Below are 22,658 nucleotides of genomic sequence, written 5' to 3'. Positions count from 1 at the left end.
AGGGAGGTGAAGTGGCCTGCCCAAGAATGCCGGGGTTGGGATGTGAAAACAGATCTGTCAATGCTGCCATTTGCACGAAGATGCCCAAGACCGACCATGACCCGCCTGGAGGAGGCGCTAGTCTCCCTATTTCATAGACCACAAGACGGTGACTCTAATCCCCGGCTCCTCCCACTGCAGCTGCCCCTCCCTAATCCCATGGGAAGGCAGAGTTGCTACTTCGGAGTCCTCCACCCAATCTTTTTTAAAATTGATGTTTAGATACATAACTCCTAAAGGGGAAACTCTTGTAATTGATGAAAACACATCAAATACATAAGCCACAGAGATAAAGCTAAATATCCACCAGCTCCCTGTTCCCCTTCCTCAGCAGTGACACTGTCGTCACTTTGTGTACATCCTACAAGCCCACAGGGCAGCCCCAGAACAAAGAATTCATAATTCTTTTTGAAGTGGATAAGCCCCTCTTTGGCCTCCCATGGAAGGGCCAGTACGTAAGGTGTCTGAGGGAGTCATCTCAGCAAAGCGTTTCCTGAGCACCTACTCTGGGCCAGGGGCTGAGCTTCAAGCTGTTCCGATACAGAGAAGATAGACTCCCACTGGCAAATGAGCGCCCAACACAAGCGCACACGGGCAGCAACACACGCTGGCTCGGGAATTAAGGACGAGAGGGAGAGAACTGTTCTGACCGGCGTGAGCGGAAGGGAAAGCATCTGGAAAAGTTGCTTGAAACAATTAGTATTTGGAGCCTAGTCACAATTATTTTTATTAGTCGGTTTTCTTGTTTATTGCCTGTATGCCCCTCCCCCCAACCTGTCACCGGGCCTGGTAGACAGCAAGCTCTCCATAAACATCTGCTCTCTGCAGGAGGGATCTTATCCGATTCGGCCCTGCGAGGGGGTGCCACTCTCTTCACAGGACAGCCGCAAGGCTCAGAGAGGTGAAGTGGTGGGCTACAGGTCACACAGCCAGCAGGGAGCAGAGGTGCATTAGACCCCAGTGGTCCAGGGTCCAAAGTCCTGCTCTTGACCTCAGGCTTTAGAAGGCAGCTCTGATGGCTGAGTGAGAGGAAGTCACGCAGGGCAGATGGTCACAGGACAGGGGAAGAAAATCACTTTTCCAAATCTTTTCTTCAACCCCTAGATTGGAGGTCTGGCTCTCTGAGGCTGGACGTGGTGTGACTGACTCTCCTGCCGTTCTTCCCCACTAGTGCGCCCCATCCCTTTCCTGCCCTGATTCTCTTATTTAATTGTCCTTCTCTCCCAGCCTGCCTCCCCCTTCCCCATCCTGTCCAGTCCCCTGGGGCTGCCAAAGATGCCATTCAGCTGGATAATTAAAGTTCCCCTCCTGTTAGCATCTCGCTCCTGAGCCCTCCCAGCAGCTGTTCAGCAGGAGCGGGCCTGGGAGGGCTGGCCACACAAAAGCTTCGCAAATAATTGTCTCTACAACCTGTGTGTGTGTGAGTGTGTGTGTGTGTGTGTGTATCTCTGTGTGTGTCTGTGTGTGTGTCTGTGTGTGCATGGCCAGCACCCCCACCTCCCTGCGTAGGGGGAGGGGGAGGGGGAGGTACAGATTCATTACAGATTTTTCTTGGTGGAGCTGAGAGGAGGGAGGGGAAGGAGACCAGATGGCAGACAGGCGGGTGGCGGTAGGCCCTGCCTCCTCCTCCTCGAACCAAGCAGATGCCCTAGGAACAAGGGCCCCGGAGGCAGAGGCAGGATTAGAGGGGAAAACTCCGTAACAATTAGTGTCAAAGGCCTGGAGAGCTGGCAGGGGGAGGGGCAGCCAGTTGGCTCTGGCTGGTGGGGGAGGGGAGAGAGCACTGATGGAGGAGGGGAGCCAAGGCCAGCCTGCAGCCCACAAGGGGTTAACATACATCCTCCCAGGGAGCTGGGAGAAAGGAAAAGAATCACCCTCAGAAATCATCCAGGCAGTACCCTGCTTTCACAAGGGTAAACCGAGGCCCAGGGAGAAGAAGGGATTTGCTGGAAGTCTTATAGCCCTTAGATTGGGGCTAATACTATTATTAGAGCTCTAATATTATCAGATATTATATACCATTAGATATTAAATAATGTTTATAGACATTAGGTAATATTAATATTTGTATTCTTATAAGTAATAATACCAAAAATGTTAACAGTGATGGAATAGTATTGGCATTGCTGAGCACCCACTCTGTGCCACATATTAGGCAGACGGTTTCTTATCTCATTTAATCTCCCCAATGGCCTGATAAGCTATGTCTTAAGAGCCTTGGTTTTATGGATGAAGAAACTGAGGTTTAAGAGGGCAGAGAGGCAGCCAACAGTCATGCAGCTAATAAAGACAGGGCTGAGAGTCTAACCCAGAAGGAGCCCACCAAACAATCAACAACAAGGCCTGTCTGGACTCCCCCTTGGACTGAAGTTGGGTCTCTTGGTTTAGAGTAGTAGCACTCTTAACCTTTCACTTCTTTTACCTTAAAAAAGAGGTCTGAATTTCAAGCTCTTATGTACAAGCTGTGTGACCTTGGGCAAGTCACTGAACCTCTCTGAATTTGTTTACTACTCTATCCAGTGACGTCATCCAACGATGGAGGATGGATAAGTTTCTTCTGATAAATATCTTCCGTGGGATACTGTGTAGGCATTAAAAATGATGAGGTAGACAGATAGTTGCTAACGAGGGAAGATACTCAGAATGCAGTTTTAAATTAGGGGGGAAAACATTTAAAATTTTTTTTTAAATGCTCAAAATTCATGATGGTTGTTATCCAGTGCCGCGATCAATCTCGCCCTGCCCTGGGTGTTGTGAGGATCCAAAGAGTCTGGCTGCACGCACTGCAAAGCGCCCCACACATGCAAGGGCTGGCTGTCTCTTGGGGTGGCAAGGGGGAATGAGAAGATGTGAGCCAGGGTCTGACCCACAGCTCGGTTAGAGACCCAGCCCCTCTGTGTGTCCAAAGTCATAAAGAACCAGCTTCCGAGGTCTGCTGGGGAGGGAAGGGTTAACGTGCAGATCCATAAAGCTGACCCTGGGGTGGCGCACTTAGGAGACCATCTGCCAGCAGGCTGGCAGCTGCCAATCCCAGGCAGGCCCCGCCTCCTCGCGGGCTCCTTCCTGCCGCACAGCTCTGGGAGCAACCCAGAGGCCTCTGCCTGGCCTCTTTGTCCAGCCAGGGGACGTGGATGACAGAAGCGGCACATTGCCCTCTGTCCCCAGAGCTTGCAAACTTTCTCACTTACGGTCTCATCGGGCCAATAGACGAGGTGGTGTTTTTCCCATTGGGTAGTGAGGGAAATGAAGTCTTAGAGGAGCCAATGACTTGGGCAGGGACATCAATTCTCCTTGGGAGACAGCCCAGGCTCCTGAGGGAACCAGCAACCCCCGGTGCCCTGATATTTTCCCACAGGCACTAACTCCTCCAAGAGAAGGTGAGGGCCAGATGAGGCCCTTATTGCAGAGTCCAGAACCTGGGGCCCTGGACAATGGGGTGGGGATGGAGGTGCGGCAGGAAAGCACTCGGTGGGTGTCCAGGAAGCTGAAAGCCATCTAGAAGGTCTCAGGGACCTCCCAGCTCTCCCACTGTGGGAAGTCCTGGTTATTCCCAACCCTGGAAAGAGAATAAGATGAGCATCTCTTCTTGTACCCCATCACCACAGCCTCTGGGGTCTGATATTGGTCCTGGGAGACCCAAGACAGGAGAGAAAGGAGTTAACTCGAGGGGCAGATGGAGCGGGGACAGGATTCTCCCTGGAACCTGTTCAAATGTTAGACTGAGCGGCTCAGGACTGCCGGCCAAGGAAGGCAGAGAGAGACCCAGAAGCTCCCAGAACAGATGGGCCAGCCAGGGCGCAAGGGGGATGGAATGGCCGTCATAATCGTAATATCTCAAATTCCTCCGGTGCAGCCCCTGTTTCCAAAGCTGTTCAAATGCATTATCTTATTGGAATCTCAGGACTCCTCCGGACAGTAGATGGCCAGGGGCTGTGACACCCATCTGGCAAGATGAGGCCACTAAACCCAGAGAGGTGAAGAGGTTTGCCCAAGGTCACAGAGCCCATCGGCTGTGGGACCGCCAAAAAGAGAATCAGCCCTCCTGAATACTAATTCATCCATCAGTGGACTTGTGATCGCATCCCCCATTTCTCACAGGGGTGGGGGTGGGGCGGCATGGGATGAAGGTATATATTAGTAATACGGTAGCAATAACAATAACAAAACCATCATGTGTCGGTCACTTACAACATGATATAGGCACCGCTGTAATGTATATTATCTCATTTAATTCCAACTTTGACCCTACATGAGGTAGGTATTACTGTGAGTGCCAGTTTAACAGATGAAAGAGACAGACCCACAGGAATGAAATCACTTGCTCAAGGACACAGTTATAACACAGTGGAGCTGAGAGTCAAATGTAGGTCTCCCTGTCCCTTCGCCACCCACACGAGTGGTTCCCAATCACCGTGGCACGTTACAGTCACCTAGGGAGTGTTTTAAAAATTGTGATGCCCAGAGACCACCTTCGATCTGTCAAATCAGAATGTCGGGACGTGGGGCCCAGGCATCGGTATTTTGTAAAGATCCCCAGGGGATTCCGCTACGAAGCCCATTTTGGGAGCGACCACACTACCCTGTCCCCAGGGACGATCCCACTTATCGTCTGAGGACAGCTCTGTGGGCGGCCGCCTCTCGGCTTCACTGTCTGTAAAATGGAGCCCCTTCTGCTTTCACAGACTAGGGTCCACCCTCTCCAGGCTCAGGACAGGAAGGTGATAACACCCCCGAGCTTGGAGCAGAGGATTCCAGAAGGCAGTCCCATCTCTGCTCCCCAGGAGTCAGCGAGGGTTTGGGGGGCCCACACCAGCAGAGGCTGTTGTAAAACTCCTGTGACGTTTGTTTCCAGTGCGGCTTGGTGCACCTGCACACACTAGAATCTGCAGCCACAGGGACCACGATGCTGCTCGCGGTGTGGGTGTTTCTCATCTTCTCTGGGTAAACCAGTTGGGTGTCCCTGAAATACAGTGAAATCATAACAGAGGGGAGCCAGGGGTATCGCCAAAGAAACAAAGAAAATAGGTCCTGGAAAATGAGGCTATGGCTTGGCCAGCAATGGGATGTTTGTATTTTTTAGGCTCTGGAAATCGTTCCCCATTTCCTTTGAAAATCATCGCCCACTTCCTCCTCAGCAGGAAGCAAGGTGCCTTCCCTGGGGGGAGCAAAGCGCAGCCCAGTGGAGAGGCCGTCTGTTCACTGGGTGGAGCCCTGGCTGTTGGCACCCGAGCCGGGTGGGCTTGGACCCGCGGCTGCCACACGCTGGCCCGTTTACTTGCCTGTAAATTAGGAGGTTGGAGCCCCTGCTGACCCTGACCTACCTAGTTCTCTCATCAGATCTGTTAACTGCAGGGGGGAAAAAATAGAGGCCGAAATGCATGGAGCCACCAAGGAAAAGCTGACCTCCAGGAGCAGCGGCCCTCGAAAACTGCACTGCTTTGCCCAGCCTCCTGGAATTCACCAGCCTGGTCTACAAATGTTTTGGGCACAAAGGGGGTCCTTTTAGGATTGTGAAGTCTGGGAATCAAATATCCTAATAAACCTCGTCCCAAAGGATGTGAGAGTGACCCCAACGGGCTCAGCTGAAGGCAAACCTTGGTTTCTTGGAACGCAAAATCCTATGATCTCAAACTCTTAGAACCAGGGACATTACCAAGTGGGGGCCTGAAGCTTACACTGTTTGGGGGGGGGACTTTCAAAAAAAAAATATATATATATATAATTTCAGAAATGATATTGGCTACCAAAATGAATACAGGGTGGGGCAAAAGTAGGTTTACAGTTGTATGAAAATAATACAATAATTAAAAATAATATTGAATATAAGAATAAACTGTTTTACACAATCACAACTGTAAACCTACTTTTGCTATACTCTGTATTTATTTAGAATGAGAGGATAATAGCACAGGACAAAATTTCAAAAGCTGAGAAAACCCACAAACACCCTAAAATCCAGAATCTAACATATATATATATATATAATTAACAGCCTGAAACACTACTATCATACTTTATTCCCTAGATTTCCTTTACTTGGTTGCATATTCTGATCAATTCCTCACGTGACAATTTAGTAATATTGTCATCTATAGAAAGAATTGAAAAACAATTGAGTACTTTCTCTATGATGGTTTGCTTGGGAGGACTTTGGGGCCACATGGTTGAGAGGTTCAGGATCCAACTGGGCTTTGAAAAGGGAGGGCACCCATGAAAGTGACTAAATCCAGTCCATTACAGCAAGCCCAGAGGGGACTTGGGAGGCCAGGGACATTCCAGTGTCCCTCTGATCTTGCTACTGCCCATTACGAGGGCTTCGTTCTAGGGTTCTGCTGGATGCGCTGTCTTGGCCACATCTAGATATCCATGCATAGAAGATATCTCATTCTTAGTGGGTGACCTCCCCTCATAACCTTGACCAGCTTGCCTACTTAACAATCCCAAACCCTTGAGGGAAAGTGAGTAGGGGAAATGGAAACCGAAAATATATATAAAATTGCCCTCGTTTTTGATAGTCAGTGATTTACGCAATTGCTGACTTCAATCTTTTCAGCATGTCCCCGGGAGAATCGAGAATCAAGGATGCCACAGACTCCCGGGGCCTGGGGCTCAGGGCAGGCTGGAGACCAGGAGGGTACAGAGCTACGCAGGGTAGGGCTTTGATTGGGTCTCCCTGTAGTTACGGGATGAGGAGAGACAGGAGGGCAGCCCAAGTGGATGGGTGGATTCAATCCGCTTACAAAGCTTTCCCACATTCCCTTCCTCCCTGGGACCCAGATAGGGCTACACGGAGAGGCCGGGGAGCAGCATAGGATAGTGGTTAGGGGTCTTGGATTCAAATCCCTGCTTCTCTGGTTACTGGCCGCATGACCTTGAGTGAGTGCTGTCATTTCTCTGAGCTCCAGTTTTCCCCACTGCAAAGTGAGGATGACGACTATGGACCCACCTTTTTTTAGCTGGAGGAAGTGAAATACAGGGCAGTGCCGGAGGTACTTCGCTGTACCGTTCACGGCACCCTATGCCACACGTACTGTACAAAGTACTGGGCAGAACAGAGCAAAAAGGACCTTCCCAACTCCAGGCACCATATTTTATGTGTCAAAGCATGTGAAGAAAAAAGAATACTTCTTCCACCTGCCTTATGGCGGTATGGCACAGCTCAAAGGCACACATACACATAAAATATTTGGAAAATGAAAAAACACCACAGAAATGCAAATTATTACTTAATAAATGAATTAGTAGATTGACAAGGAAGTGGACTGGCATGGAGTTTAAGTGCATAGGCTCTGGAATCAGATAGGACTGGATTTTCTGACCTCTCTGAACCTCCGTTTCCCCATCTGCAAAGTATGTATAAATATATTCCCTGTCTCATAGGGTACTGTGAAGCTTCAGTGAATATATACGAAATGCTTAGTAGGACATCTAACTTACATTGTCGTTGCTATGGTTGTTATTGCTGTTGTTACTAAAATAACTATTAGTCTTAGTTTTCCCATCTGTGAAATGGAAAAACATAAGTCTACCCATCTCACGGTGATTTCATAATTTGAAATTCTTTAAAAATGCAACATGCCAACTCTGCAGATATGATGAATCGCCCCCACACTTTACAGGGCTAGCCAGAGCTGGGAAAGGCTGTGGTAAGAGGAGATGGGGCTCCCTGAGGCCCCCCTTCCACACCGCCTTCCCCCTCCCACGTGGCACTCAGGTGTTCCGGGCAGGAGGAAGCTGGTGTGGTCCAGACCCCGAGATCCGGAGTCCCTGCAGCAAATCTGCTCTGCAGCCTCCCGGCATCCTGCTGGCAGAACAGAGCCAGGATGCCCACTTCCTCCTCCTCCTCCTCCTCCTCCTCGTGCTGCTTCAGCCGCCTGACGGGTCTGAGGAGATCCGCTTACCTCTGGTCCCTGACCACAGGCTGTTCCCAAGCCTACGCCAGCTTAGCTTGGCGTTTTGTGAGTCGGCAGCGGGCAGGCTGGGCCTTGAACCCCACCTTTACCAAGACGGTCTCTGTCTCGTCTTCTGAATCCCACGCGGTAGCCCCGTCCTCTAGCGCTGGTTGATTCCACAAGTGTTTATCATATACTTGGTTTGTGCCCAGCACAGAACTCGACGGCTGTCCGATTACATATGCACAGCCAAGCCTCTTGACCCACTAAACCACCCCCTCCTAGGGCGTCTAGCACAGCCTGGTCATGGTTCTAGGTAAATCAGTATCAGGCATCAGCTGTGTCCTGGGTCCTGTGCTAGTTACTGGCTGTCACAAGACAAAGCCCACTAGCCGACTACATATGTTCACACACTAATTAAAAGGTTCCGGGATTGCTCTTCCATCGACATTTTTATCCATCACCCTAATGGTTTATGTAATTAACAGTAGCTATCAGGGCTGACTAGCCACTGACTACCATCTTTCACCTTGGGCAAGTGACTGCCTTTCTGAGGTTCTGTTGGTTTTTCGTTTTTCACCTGTAAAATGAGGGGGTGCCCTGTGATGAACACCAGTTGAAACAACGAATGTCAAGAGCATGGTACCAACCGCGTAGTAAGTGTTCAGTGGTTGGTACTTGATCTGATCCTTCCAAAAGTTGTGGCATTCTCTTCCGGGGAAAGATAAATGTGTTGCCCTCGTGCTGCCACCTCCTTTTCCTGTACCAGCGACAGACATCACTCATTGATCGACACACTCTTTGCCACTGGTCTCAGATAGAGCACCAGAACCCATCCCAACACAGCGCTTCAGACAACTGGGACCACGGTACCGGCTGGTTGAAGCTGTTGACACCTTCTATGGAACTTTTTTTCTGCCTTCCTGCCTTATCCACTCAGTTGCATACGTTTGGTTGATACTCTAAGGAATATCTCTTTCCTCTCTGAATTTCACTGTTGGGTGCTGAGAGTAACTTCCTCAGAGACTGAACTCCATGGACCCAGGCCCAGTTGCGTGCCCGTGGTCCATTAAATGTAGGTACGGATGGAAATGCCTCTGATCAGCAACCTTGGCTCCCATTCTGCTGAACTGCTGACCGATCTTGGCCAAGCCATGCGTCAGTAAGACTTGGTAGTTGAAATCTTAACTGCTGGAGCCTTGCAAGCTTGGGTTTGAATCCTGGATCTACTTCCTAGCTGTGTCACCTTGGAGAAGTTACGTAACCTTCCTGAACTTCAGCTTCCTTGTCTGTTAACTGGACATACTAATAAAACCCATCTCAAAAGCTTAAGGGGCTTGAAGGAGATAAGGCATGTGGGACGGGATAACTACCAACATCTCTTATCTCTTTATCTTGAAGAGTTATTCCTTTCCACAGGTGGTTTGATAATGTTCTTCCAATGCCTGTAAGGTCTTGGAAAAGAAATGATTGAACTGCTATTTCTTATCTATTAAGTGAAGTGAATAAACCTTATGTTACCATAAATATAGGGAAATGGTGAAGGCACAAAGGAGATGCTCAATAAATGTCAGTTGGTTGGTTGAGGGTGGGTGGGTAGATGGATAAATGGCAGAAGAAAACAGTTGGCGAATGGATGAATAAACAAATATCTGGAGAACAGATGAGTGGATGGTTGGAATAACGAATGAAGAATGAATGCAGGGTTCCTTGATCAATGGATGGACACAGGGTAGATGGATGGATGACTGGGTAGTGGATGGACAAATAAATGAATAGAGGAGTGGCTGCTGAGTGCGTGCATGCGTGCGTGCGTGTGTGTGCGTGTGTGTGTGTAAGTTCTCAGCCAGCAGGCAGTACTGTGCCTACGAAGTGTGTGTGTGTGTGTGTGCGTGTGTGTGTGTAAGTTCTCAGCCAGCAGGCAGTACTGTGCCTATGAAGAATAAACTTGATAGCCTAATGACTGCATCTAAATGGGTCAGCCTGAGGTAGGTATTGCAATTAGAAGTCCAAATTTCTCACTCAAGAAATTTCTCCTTGTTTTTCTCCCTTCCCAGGGAAACTTGCTTCCAGGAAGGCTGCTGCATTAATGTGGCATCACACCGCCTCAGTGAGTTTGCTCACCCCAAAATAAAATTGCTGGGCAGTATGAGGTGGACACAGGCCCTGCGCCCAGCTTCCTCTCATGCATCACTGTGGCACTGGGATGGAGCAGAAGGGAGCCATATATTGAGAACTGTAACCAGCTGGTCAAGAACTTCCTTGTTTCTCTATGGTGCTAATTTTTCTAACCTTTCCTTCTTGTGCCAGGGGATTGGCAGAGCAGGTATTCCCAACCAGCAGAGGATTCAAATCACCTACCTCTGACATAACCTAGCTGTGCAAATTTAGGCAGGTTACTCACCTCTCTAATCCTTCATTTTCTCATCTACAAAATGGAAGCTGTCATAGTATCTAACTACCTCATAGGATGGTTGAGCGGATTAAGTGATATACGGCAGATGAAGCATTTTGCTCAGTGATGGGCATATATAGTCAGTACTCCACTAGTGGCTATTATTAAAATACTGACAGATGGAATTGAAAAACTGACATTCATGAGGCCGCTGAAGCAGAGAAGTGAACCCTGGGAATCAGGAGACCTTGGTTCTGATTCACTGTGTGGCTTTAGGCAAGTGTCTATCCCTCTCAGAGCCTTAAATTCTCCATCTGTATAATAGGGAATGGAACCCATGAGCTCTGAGATGAAGGGGTCTTGATTAGGGGAATAATCCTAGAGTCTCTTTGCCCTCTCCCTCTCCTAAACTGATTCTCTTTTGAGCAAGAGCCTGACTTTCCAAGGGCAACCACACCAAATAGTCATACCAGGAATCAGCCATCATCCAAGTTAGAGATTGTTGTCCAGTGTTACAAATGTGGACACTGAGGCTCAGGATAGGGAAGGGCCTTGCCCAAGGTCATATAGCTAATAGGTGGTGGAATAGAATTCAAACCCAAGTTCACAGCGCCAGAACTCACCCAACTATGCAACACCCCTCCCTTGGCATATGTCCTAGTAACATTTCCTTGGTGAAAGGGACTTGGTGCCTTCCTCAGGATTGGAGGGGCGGGTGGGGAAATAGTAACTATCAGGATGGTTTTTGGTGGCATCTTGCCCAGGCCACAAGATGGGAGTCCCTGTGTTGTTGATGGAAAACAGCAAAGATATCTAGGAACACTTACACCAGTCACTGGCTCCTGCTTTCAGGACACCACCAGGGACAGTTTGAGAGCTGATTTGCTAACAAGACATAAATGCCATAGATCCGGGTGGAACAGCCAGCACCCTGGGGTGTGGGTGGATGCAGCCAGTAGATGACAATCCTATTAGTTCTTTTCCCCTTTTCTAGAATCCACCATCTATGGCTTTAATAGACAGTGAGATGTTAGAAAAGTTACTTGACTATGCTGGGCTGCTGGATTCTTTCCATAAAGCAATGAGTTTGGGGACGTAGGACAAGGAGATTTAAGGCCAATCCTAACTCTTAGTTGCCAAAATGTCCTTTCTTTGGGGTCACACATAACCCTCTCCACAAGCTGGGAGGTTTCCAGCCTCATAATCCTCCAGATGCATGCAGTTTGGGGCCCATTTTCCCACAGTTTGGTCCCTGCAGGAATGAGTTATAATGATGTTTCTTCCTCAGGCTCCTGAGTTTGGTGTCCCCGTTCCAGTTTTGGGGTTCCACACCAATCTACCCACCCCTCACCCATCACCATTAAAGGGACATCACTCTAAGAGCCTCTCTCGTTAGGAGAAAGACACAGCATACACGGGGGCAGATGAAAGGGCCTGAAGCTGGTACCCACAATGATAAGGCATCAGGAAAGGGGGGGGGCGGAGGGGGTGCAGGCTGTTCAATGACCAGAGGTGGCTGTGCATCCCTCCCCCTGCCTGGCAGACCCATGCTCAGTGCACAAGCTCTTGGGGTCAGAGATTTGGACCCCCAGTGGGATGGCAACACTGAACTTGGAGTCAAGAGACCCGAGGTTGATTCGGGGTCTTTGTAAGATCTTGAGCCTCAGTTTCTTCATCTACAGAATGGTCATAAACCTGGCACTGACTGTTGTGAGGATCAAATGCAATCAATAGGAACTGTTTCACCACAACAGCAGCGAGAGTGACAATGTGTCCTTATTTCATGATGTGACTTCAGGCAAGTCATTTCCCATATTGGAGCCTCACCCATCCCGTTTGTGAAATGGGAATAAATTAATTTTTCTGCCTTCTTCCCCAAGGAACTCTAAGCAGTACAGTGTCTTAGGACAGGGGGTCAAATGGTCCATATCTCAGCTATGGCTCTGATGTTAATCGTCGGACGCACCCCAGAATGCCCTGTGCTCCGTCTGTGCCTCAGTCTCCCCATCTACCAAATGAAGAAGCTGGCTATGAGTTCCTCAGCGGTCCCCTCTGGCTCAATGCCACAGCGAGGTGATGCCAGCTTGTACGAACCTAACCCTTGGAAGGTGCTATTATGACAATGGTGTCCTGCTGGAAACAAGTATCCCAGGGTCAGTGGTGGTCTTGAGCCCACCCTGCACACCTCTGCCCAAATACCCGCTCCCCATGAGGGTGGCCTGGACCCCGGACTCACCTGCCACCTGGCTGTGGGAGGGAGGCTGGCCACACAAAAGCCTCCTTATCAGCTGGAAGCTCTGAAATACAATCCCAGAAACAGCCAGAGCTGCTCACCTGCTCTGCTAGGCACAGGCTGGGTCCAGATGGACGTCTCATCGGGGTCCCCAGACCAGGCTCCGGGCAGCATATGCCACAGGCAGTCTTTCTGGGGCAGGGTGCCCTATCTCACGGCGGGGTGGCGGGCGCAAGAGGGAGTGCTGTCTGGTCACCGATCACAGCAGGGAAGTTCAAACGTGAACCTTGGTGTTGGGCAGACACCACTTGCCTGCACACAGCTCACTCAGGCTGAATGGGGGGGCAGACCTTAGGCAAACCCCTCCCCCTTGGTGGGTCTCAGCTTCCCCATCCGCAAAACGAGGAGATGAGTCAGATCAGTGAACCCTGAAGATCTTTTGATCGCGTACTCAGTAAGAGATTTTTGAGAATGAAACCCCCCTACATGTATACTTACTTATAAATTATATATACACGCTGTTGTTCCAAAACATTACGCGTATTATAAAACCTATCCCTCACCCCTCTGCATGTGAAGTGAGGAGACGGGATGATCTCTAAACCCTTTAGCTCTAAAATTCTGATGCTGTACATCTCTGAGTTTCCTCATCTGTTCTATGTGCTTATACACCTGCATGCTCTAGTTAATTACTCATTCAACAAATATGTAAAGCTCCCAACCACCGCCCTAGGAGTTGAGATAGAGCAAGAAATGGGACAGACATGGTGTCTGCCCTCCATAGTTCAAACAGTTCTCAAAGGACAAAACATTGCTGTTTTCAAATATTGGCAATTCCATACAGTTCACACTATCAGGCACGAAGGTGATCTGATGAAGGGAAAGTGTCAAAAGGCATCGATCTGACATTTGTTTGGTCCTCTGCTATGTATCAGGTGAGAGAGATACACCAACGAGCACACAGACAGTCCCTGTCCTCATGGTCCTCATGCAGCCTACCATCTGTTAGGAGAGGAGCACTTTAATCAGCAATCGAACAGTCAATACAAGATCACGAATATGATAAAAAACCAAGAGGAGTACTATAGTGATAAGGGAGCCTATAATGTGGGGTGTGAGCCAGTCTCAGCCTTATGGAAGGATTCCCTGAGAAAACAGCATTTGAGCTGAGATCTGAAAGTGCCACAGGTGGAAATTAGGGGCTCGGGGAGAAGGGAGCTTTCCTGGCGGCCTGTGCAAAGGCCCTGAGGCAGGAAGGTCACAGAAAGTTTGAGTAACTAAAAGGAGTAGGGTGCAGCAGGAGGAAAGGGAGCAAGGGGCAGTATTTCAGAAATTATCTTGGGGAGGTGGGCAAGGCCTGGACTGTGAAGAAACTTTAAGCCTTGGCAGGGAGTTGGCTCTGTATTCTGTAAACCAAGGGACAATGATGGAGGGCTGGAGATGAGTGTCTGACTTGCTGTTCAAAGAGGTTCTTCCGGCTCCGTGCGGAGCATAGGCAAGGAGGTAAGGACAGGGTTGCGAGATGGGACTGTAACAATGCGACTGCCCCGACTGGACGTAAAACAAGACGAGCAAAACAAGACAAAAACACCCGCAACCTTAAAAGCTGAACCACAGTGACAGAAAAAGAAAATGCAGTTAGCTGTACTTGAGCAGACCTGAGTTCGGATCCCACTTTCATCACTTCCAAACTGTGTGACCTTGGACAAGCTACACTCCCCTCCCTGGCCTCCGTTTTTCCTTGTCTGCAAAGTGTACTGAACTACAAAGATGCCAGTTAAGAGCTCTGGGCTCTTATCCCAATTCTGAGCCTTACCAGCCATGTGCTCTTGAACAGACTACTTCCACTCTCTCTGCCTCAGTTTCTTCATCTGTAAAACAGGGTCTTAAAAACACCTGCCTCCTAGACCAACTGTGAGGCTGGAACTAGGTAACAGATGAAATGTGCTTCTTAGCACAGGACCGGGCACGTGAGAAGGTGAGGAGCTCAGCACACACGTTCCCATGAGTGAGAATGCACACACACCATGGATGCACACACTTCAGGCCCCGATGGCACCTCTCCTCCTGTGGGGGTGGTGTTTGTCTCATACAATTCCAGCTCACTAGCATAAGCTTAACTTTTAATAAAGCCAGGGAACAGCGATCTGGGGGTTTCTGCTCAGTGAAGCTGTCAGCAGGATGTAAGCCCTGGGAATCCGGCAACTGGGGGATTCTCCTGATGAGAAACATTTGTGTCCAGAGGATCTTAATATTTGTTTTGAACAGACACATGTAGACGTGAATTACTTAATGACTGTTTTAGGGTTCGGCATTGTTCCTGGATTTGGTTTGGCTTTGTCTCTGTGACATCTTAATTCTGTGTTTTATTTCACGGAGCTCCGCACACAGGCTGTGGCATATGGGAGCTCCCTCAACAAAATCTCAGTGGGGGTGGGGGGTGGGGAAGAGAGAGAGACGGAGCAGACTGCAACTTTGAGGGTGCTGTGGGTGTGTAGTGAAGCGGGCTCTTGGGCGACGGGGACAGTCTAGATTTGCACGCACGAGTATGAGTGATGCACCAGACTCTCACCATCATGGGAACAAGATTTGCCACTGCTATTTGGAAGTCTAAACGGTGTCTTTTTCAATTTCCTAATCTGATTGATCACAATCAGAGATTGTAAATTTCATGCTTGTCCATAACACAGGGAGGGCCCAGCTAAGCTTCCGACACTGCTTCAAAGTCATCCTTGGCTGCATTAGGATTGTGAGACAGGGCCAAGAAAAGCAGCTCAGATCCAGGACCCCAACTGAGAGAGCAGGAGCCCCATGGGACCCCCTCCCTGTCCCCAGTCTAGGAGCTGCGAACCCGGGGAGGCCTGAACGGGGTAACAAGGCCCTGCTTCATCTGTCCCCTGCCTGCATCTACGGAGTCTTCTCCTGTCTTGCTCTCACTCACTCTGCTCCAGCTGCACTGACTTCCTTGCTCTTCCTCAGACATACCCAGCATGCTTCTGCCTCTGGGCCTCTGCACATGCTGTTCCCTCTGTCTCAGACACTTTCCCCCCGTTATCCACACAGCTTGCTCCCTTCCTTCTTCATGCAGGTCCCTGACCAGGCCATTCGACACAGGAGCCCCGCCCTCTCCCTCCACCCCTTTCCCCTGTTTGATTCTTCTCTGAAGCCCTGATTGCCACCTGATCTTATTTGTTTCTTTCTTCTCCCTGCACAAGAAGAGGAATTTCATGTTGTTTACGGCTGTATCAGGTAGGAGCTCAGTAACACTGTCAAATGAATGAAGGTACAACTTTATTTTTTAGCCACATGATGCTCTCATTCCCTGCGCAGTTTGTCTTGAACGCGTGTGGGCTCACTCTGATCCGCCCGACCACTGGTGACTGCTCAGGGAATGCAGACTGAATTTCGTTTTAGCCAGAGCTAGACCATGAAGGACAGGAAACCCAATGGCCCACACTAGCTCTGCTTCTTTTTTTTTTTTTAGGGAAAGAGAGGGAGAGTAGCATTGATGTGAGGGAGAAACACCGATTGGTTGCCTCTTGCACACCCCCAACTGGGGACTCGGCCACAGCCCAGCCATGTGCCCTGACCGGGAATTGAACTGGCGACCCCTCCGTTTGCAGGAGGATGGCAACGCAGTGAGCCGCACCAGTCAGGGCTGCATCCTTGAGCCACTCACAGGGAAGTCAGTAATTTTACATTACATGAGCAGTTCTCTTCCACGGCCCTCCTTCATTAGCACTGTGGTCCCCCAGCAGATAGGGTCCACCCAGAGAGTTTAACCTGCTTTTCTTCTAGGAAAGGAAAAGATCTTTCTGGAGACTCTACTGGCGATAAGAAGCCTTATTTGTTCTGATCATCCCTTGCATTTATAGTTAAAACTGATGAAATGAATGAATCATTGTCATTTTACAGATCAGATAACTAAGGGTAACCGCGTAACTATACGCAAGGGACTCTGCCTCATAGAGGGCTTCTCCCACCTCTGGTTTTCCACACCCGCTGTCTGCATGCCTGCATGTATGAGATAGTGCTTCAGACGGTCTGCTTCGGGTCGTAGTCGCGTGTTTGTGAGTACGTTTCGGAGGCCCTCTAAGGGAGACACTGAGTTTTTCCCTGATGGGCCTGACATGCAGCACTAATAAAAGCTATAATTTATTATTAATAATAAGAGCTAATATGGACGGCGTCCTTACTGTGTGCCAAACGGCACTTCCCAGAAATTCGTTCATTCAGTCCTCACAGCAGCTCTTGGCCATGGCTGCTATTATTAGCCCCATTTGGTGGATGAAGAAACCAAGACTGCGAAGGCCAAGTTGCTTGCCAAAAGCCATGCAGCCAGTAAGCATCTGTGAAGGGTGGAAGGAAACATATCTTTTGATTGGTTAGTTTGCCATTGAGGCCTGTCAGATTTTTTTTTTTTTTTCCCAAAGGCTCTACACATCTTCAGTGGCTCGTTAGGGAATGGCAAAATCATAGTCTCAAGTGAATCAGAGCAGCGGGCTGGGCAAGTGGCAGAGGCCAATGGGCCCCAGCCACCGCCACCAAGCAGCCCCAAGGCGGGCGGTGAGGGGCGTGGCACCCTCCCCGACCCTGTCTCCCCCGGTAGCTCATGTCATAGTAACGAGACTGCAGTTATGGAGACCTTGGTCTGTGCTGGGCACTGGGCCATGTTCTTTATATGAATTACCCCATTCAGGCCTCACTACAACTCTATCCACTGAGTGGTTTACAGATGGGGAAACTGAGGCATTTAGCGGCGAATGACTAGTGGACTCCAAAGCTGGGAAAGAGCCAAGCAGAATTTCAGCCTGGGTAGTTCTGACTTCAGAGTGCCAAGCCCTTAATCATGCTGTTTTCTCTACCTCAGAAACACTCTCTCACACCTCAGGGAAAGTCTTGGGAAGAAGCAATTACAGAACTCGGGCTTTGTTAAGCTCCTGCAAATTCTTGCACCTCAAAGGAAAGTATCAAAATCTGGAAGAAAGAATATTTTTAAAATTTACTGTGTCCCTGCAGCATGCCTGAGGTGCTCATGGAGCAGAAGGCACATGACCCAGGCTTCTTTCCTCATGAAGGGAATTAAGTGTTTAGGGATGTTTCTCCTTCTCAGTGGTTCGGAGTAGGGGTGGCATTCATGGAGACTCACACAGGCCTAGAAAGCACTTCCAGGTGGCATGTCATCCAACCTCCTGGCCCCACACCAGCTGACATGTCTGATCTCCCAGCCAGCCAGACGTCTATGTCTCGGGAGCTCCATTCTGACACTAGCGAGAGTCAAATCTATTTGCAGTGTGTGTGTCTCTGGATTGCATTGATCAGAATCCCCAGCGTGTCAGGACCGGGAGTGGTGCTGGGAGAGAGCTAATCTGTTGCTGGATTTGGACCACGTCTACTCACACAATGAATGCATCCAACTTTCACCGAATAGTCCACCGCAGCCCAGGTTTCTAAACTAGAGCATTGCCAAAAGAACACAGCATGTCGGACATGATCCCCTACCAACCCCTCTCTGCCATCAACAAATGTCACCTTTCAGAAGGAGAGGTTGGACTGAAGCAATAACGCACCCTTCCCAGAGAAAAGCCTTCGCTCATTGGCAAGGCAAGCACTGTCCATGAGCCTCGACGCTGGCCCTTCTGTAGGCTGTCAGGAAGTCACCTGCCAGTAGCCCCCTCACTCTGCTCCTAAGGACAGTCAGCGCAAATGTGCCAACTGATCTCTTGGCATGAAGGAGAGTCTTGAATTAAATGGTTCAATGGCATTTTTCCTGACTTACAATTTGGCCATCTTTCCCTTTATGCAGTAAAATCTCCAAGAGTTTGGAATTTATGATCCCTTGGACAGGGACTGGGCTGAAGTCTGCTTCTGGGCTATTCTGAATAGAAATGCTTTTCGAAGAAAATTAATTGCTTGCCAGAAGAATTGTAAAGAAAATGTTTATTCCATTTTAAGAGGGGCCCTCTCTCTAGCCCTTTATCAGCACACATGTATCCACAAACAGTTGATATGCTAATTACAAATGATTTTTACATGTTCATTAAGTCCTCAGCTACTATTGGTCTCCATGATTATAACTGGAGCTAGCCTCAAACACTAGGTTTTCCACTTTGAGCCCAAACTTCTTGGGTACAAACTTTTCCAGACTAAGCAATTAACAAAGATAATTAATTAATGCCTAGGAAAATGATGATATTTCCTTGGTGGGGACAAAATAAGATACTTACACTCCAAGTATCTAATGGATTCATGCTGCTCTCTTTTGACTACGGCGACCTTACATCCTGGTTTGCTTGGGATGGTTAGTCTCTGTTCGGTCTCCCATCCTGGAAAAACTACGCCCAGCAACCCCTTTTCACTCTTGATAGGAACCACAAATTATATAGTCACTCCAGACTTGATGAAACTAGAGATTAAAATTGTGATTTTCAAGGAGTTCGAGCCTTCTCTAGACTGGTAGCACCTGGTTATATCTCAATACAAACCGAAAGAATACTCCATAAAGATGTTGTACCAATCTTTGCTGAATCCAGATAAGCCCCCACCCCCTAGCTGAGTCAGGTCATAAAGCAACTCACCTTCCCTGAGGGCAGGGAATTATGGGAACACTCCCACTTGGAGTGTGTGAATTGCATCTTGATGTAATTGCCTGACAGGAGATGAAATCCCACCATTTTTATTGGTGGCATTAGTGGCGGGGAGAAATGGGTGGGCATGAAGAACACAAGACTGGGAGGAATTGTTGATTTTCTTTGGCCATCACAGCGCCGAGCCGTCTGTGTTAGAGGCAGTGTCCAGTCAACAATCGCTATGCCTACATACTATGGGAGGTGCTTTACCGGACTCACTCCTTATAGCTCACTACCCCAGGTGGCTACTCTAATTTATTATTGCTATTTTCAAGCTAACGAAACGGGCTCCGCAAGGTAAAGCCACTTGTCTAGGACACTCAGCTTAAATGACAACCAGAACAGGAACCCAGGTCTGTCTGAACTCAGAACCACTAGGATATACTGCCTCCCACTCTGCTATACTGTTCTGACATTTGAGTCAGACAGCTGCTTGCAATTTGATACATTATGAAGCTATTGCCTCATCAAGTATGCCTCACAGAGGGGGAGCAGAGGGGGAAGAGGGAATAGAGGATGCTTTGCTCCCAGTGCTTGTATGATCTATGCATGTTGCCACGAAATCAGCAAATTGAATGTCCGTGTCTATCATGGTACTAAATTATCTACAGAGATAGACTTAAAATATCCCGGGGAAGTTCATTCAGGGGGTAGCCCTCATCTATAAACAAACACTAAGTGTGTAACCAACATAACTGGCTGGTGCTTCGTCCGCCTCCTCCCCCATCTCCCTGCAGACAGCCACAGGAGCGGGTCTTCCGACCGTGAACCGGGCTGGACTCGGGGAACCAAACAACATTTCCAATGAGACCAAGTTCCCAGATTGCCCCTAGAGAATGCCGCTGGGCCCCACCTGATGCTGTGCTGGTGTCTCCCTTGCTTTCTGTCCTCAGGACTCTGCTTAGTAAGCATGGAATATTAAAAAGGAGGCGGAAACTGACCATCATTGGATGGGGTGAGAATGGGGATGATTCAGGTTTTATAAACAGTCTGTTAAAAGACAACTCAAAGCCAGCCTTTCCTGAAGACTTAGATACAGATGCTCCCTGCTCATGCTCCACCCCAAGCCAGGAGTAACAGCTATAAAACTGGAATCTGTTCTGCAGGGAGGCCACACCTGTTACAGAAGTAAGAAGAGGGTCCTACCAACATGACAGATGAGGGGCTCATGGCTCAGACTTTCACCTCAGGGGTGGAGACCCAGAACATTAAAAGACACCAGGGGTGAAATAATACATGCACAGGGAGGGTTGGCTATTGGGACGTTCTCAGAGGGAGTAAATTGGAATTTATATGAAGATACAAAAAGCATGAGAGTTGGAGAAACCTTGTGGGAAATGTACATGATTGAGAATATGAAGAAGAAAAGAGCATGCCAGTGAGAGGCTGCCAGGCCAAGGGCGAGGGTAGCGTGCTTTTCACAATTAAAATACCACCAGGAGTCTGTCCTCCTCTCCCTGCACCCCTGACATATATGGATGACTCTGGACCAAATGCCACATTTCTAGTTTCCAGTGAAATTCCCTCCAGTCCCTTCTACAAGGACGTATTTTTGGGCTAGCGCAGCACCTGATTTGCCAACAGTAGGTGCACTCCAAAGGTGGAACGGATGGCAGAAACCCAAGATAAAACCGCTGACGTCAAAACTCCCTGCAAAGAGCCTCCTTCCAAGCAGAGAAACATCAGCTTCTGATGGCATTGGGTGGTATTGTTCCCCTTCTCCAGCCCATGTCAGAGGGGGTCCCTTCCCTCCCACCCACGAACACTGGCTGGTGCTGATTGCAGCCACTACTTCCTGCTGGCCCATCACCACCCATTCCCAACGTGGGACACCCATTTTTCTAAAGACCTGGATGAGCCAGGTCCCTATGAGACCGTGAGGAGTTCCCCGGGCTGGGTTTGATTTTAGGTGTGATGGCCAGTCAGCCCTCCAGCCCACAGTCACTGCAAAGTTCAGATTCAGCGGTGCCAGAACAGGCATTCTCTCTGAAGCACTTTCCCAGACATGTTTTCAGTCTACCCCCCTAATGTAGCTGCCAGGATGAATACACCCTCCAAGTGGTCCCCCCTGGTCCACTTCTTTATCTCCCACTAAACCACTCACCCAACGCCAGCAAATGATGAGTTTTCATACGACCCTGATTTTCCCTGACACAGGGCATAGACTTTTCCCTTTCATTCTCAAACTCCTCTACATGGAATGATTCCTGGAAAAGAATTGGGTTTTCTCTAGCTTGGAGTGCTTCTCTTTTGCTCAGCCTTCCCCCTGGTCCACCCCACGTCCTCCTCTCCTTTCTGCACCCCTTTCATCTCTTCCCTTGTCTCCCCCCAGCAGACTATGCCCACCAACCATCTAAGAATCTCTTCTCATGCCTGAGTTCAAAGCAATCAGATCCTTTTTCTTTTTCCAACCAGATAAAACTCTTCCAAGACCATCTTCGAGATCTTGGAAGGCTCCTCCCTGACTCCCGAGCTCAGAGTCCTGGATGCTGGAGAGAATTCAGCAGTGGCGGCAGCCAGAAAGGCACAGAGGGGGGTGCTTTTGGGGTGTATTTGGGGGAACAGCATATGGGCGTTTGTCAAAACCTTCAGAGCTCGCTAGTTTCTGAGCTGAGTATAGAAATGTGCCACTATCTCTGAGCACTGCTCGAGCTGGATCAACCCTCATGTTCTCTTTTTCACACCTCCAGCCACCCCGGATCCACCATTCCTCCCCCGCCCTGGGCTCTGAGCTCTGTGATACCAGGAAAAGTTTCTCAGTCAAGTCGGACCCCACCTACACTGACCACCCTAAGCGAGCAAAACCTCTTGAGTAGAAGCTGCCAGGTCAGCACAGTTGAGTCGCTCCTTGTTAAGGACAGCCTGTCCCTTCTCACCAGCTTCCACCTCCTACAAGCAATTAGTCCCCATGTTCCAGCGGGAGAGAGCGCGTAGGGACAGAAAAAGACAGGCACTCCGGCCCAGCTGTCTGCATCCACCCCTCACGGCTCTGGGGCACAGGCAGAAAGGGGGAGCGCCAGGGTCTCCCCTCTTAGGAAGGAGGTCATTACCTTGGCAGCGGCTTGCGGGCTGTTATACTGGCGACAATGATGCTCTCAGGACGTGGGGTGGCCACAGCTTTGAAGGTTCCTCGCCAGAACTTCTCAAAAAGCTGTTTCTCGCCTTGCTGAACGCTGGCCATAGCCAAGCCAAAGGCACCGGACACCCGGGCGCTGTCCGAAGTGCTGAAACGTGGATTCCAAACCGGGGTGCACCGGGCTCTGGGCTCTGTCCGCCCGAAACCCAGAGGGGTGGGGTGGGAAAGATCGGGGTTCGGGGCGGGGGATGGGGCACCTCAGCCCGGCAGGCAGGGGAGAAAGAAGGCTTGGCCTCTGGCTTTCTTCGGCTTCTGGGCTGACTCTGGGCCGCCCTCTGAGCTCGCTGAGCTTGCGCGCCCCAGTTAGGGAAGGGAAGGCTGGCTTTCACGCCGG

General features: G+C 49.5%; 1 protein-coding gene across 1 annotated transcript in view; it reads right to left on the bottom strand.

The window, feature by feature from the left end:
* Positions 1-22,442, bottom strand: part of SRRM4 (serine/arginine repetitive matrix 4) — a 131,866-nt gene extending 109,424 nt beyond the window's left edge. Inside the window, exon 1 of the mRNA XM_090292501.1 lies at positions 22,239-22,442. Within this exon, the coding sequence (XP_090148627.1) occupies positions 22,239-22,369 (131 nt within the window). The 5' untranslated portion in view covers positions 22,370-22,442. The remainder of the gene's footprint in view (positions 1-22,238) is intronic.
* Positions 22,443-22,658: the final 216 nt, after the last annotated feature.

This window comes from Furipterus horrens, unplaced genomic scaffold (assembly GCF_987537825.1).
Source record: "Furipterus horrens unplaced genomic scaffold, mFurHor1.1.pri manual_scaffold_11, whole genome shotgun sequence".
Classification (NCBI taxonomy): Eukaryota; Metazoa; Chordata; class Mammalia; order Chiroptera; family Furipteridae; genus Furipterus; species Furipterus horrens.
The sequence above is the reverse complement of the archived record's forward strand: the minus strand, read 5'-3'. Positions and strand labels throughout refer to the sequence as shown.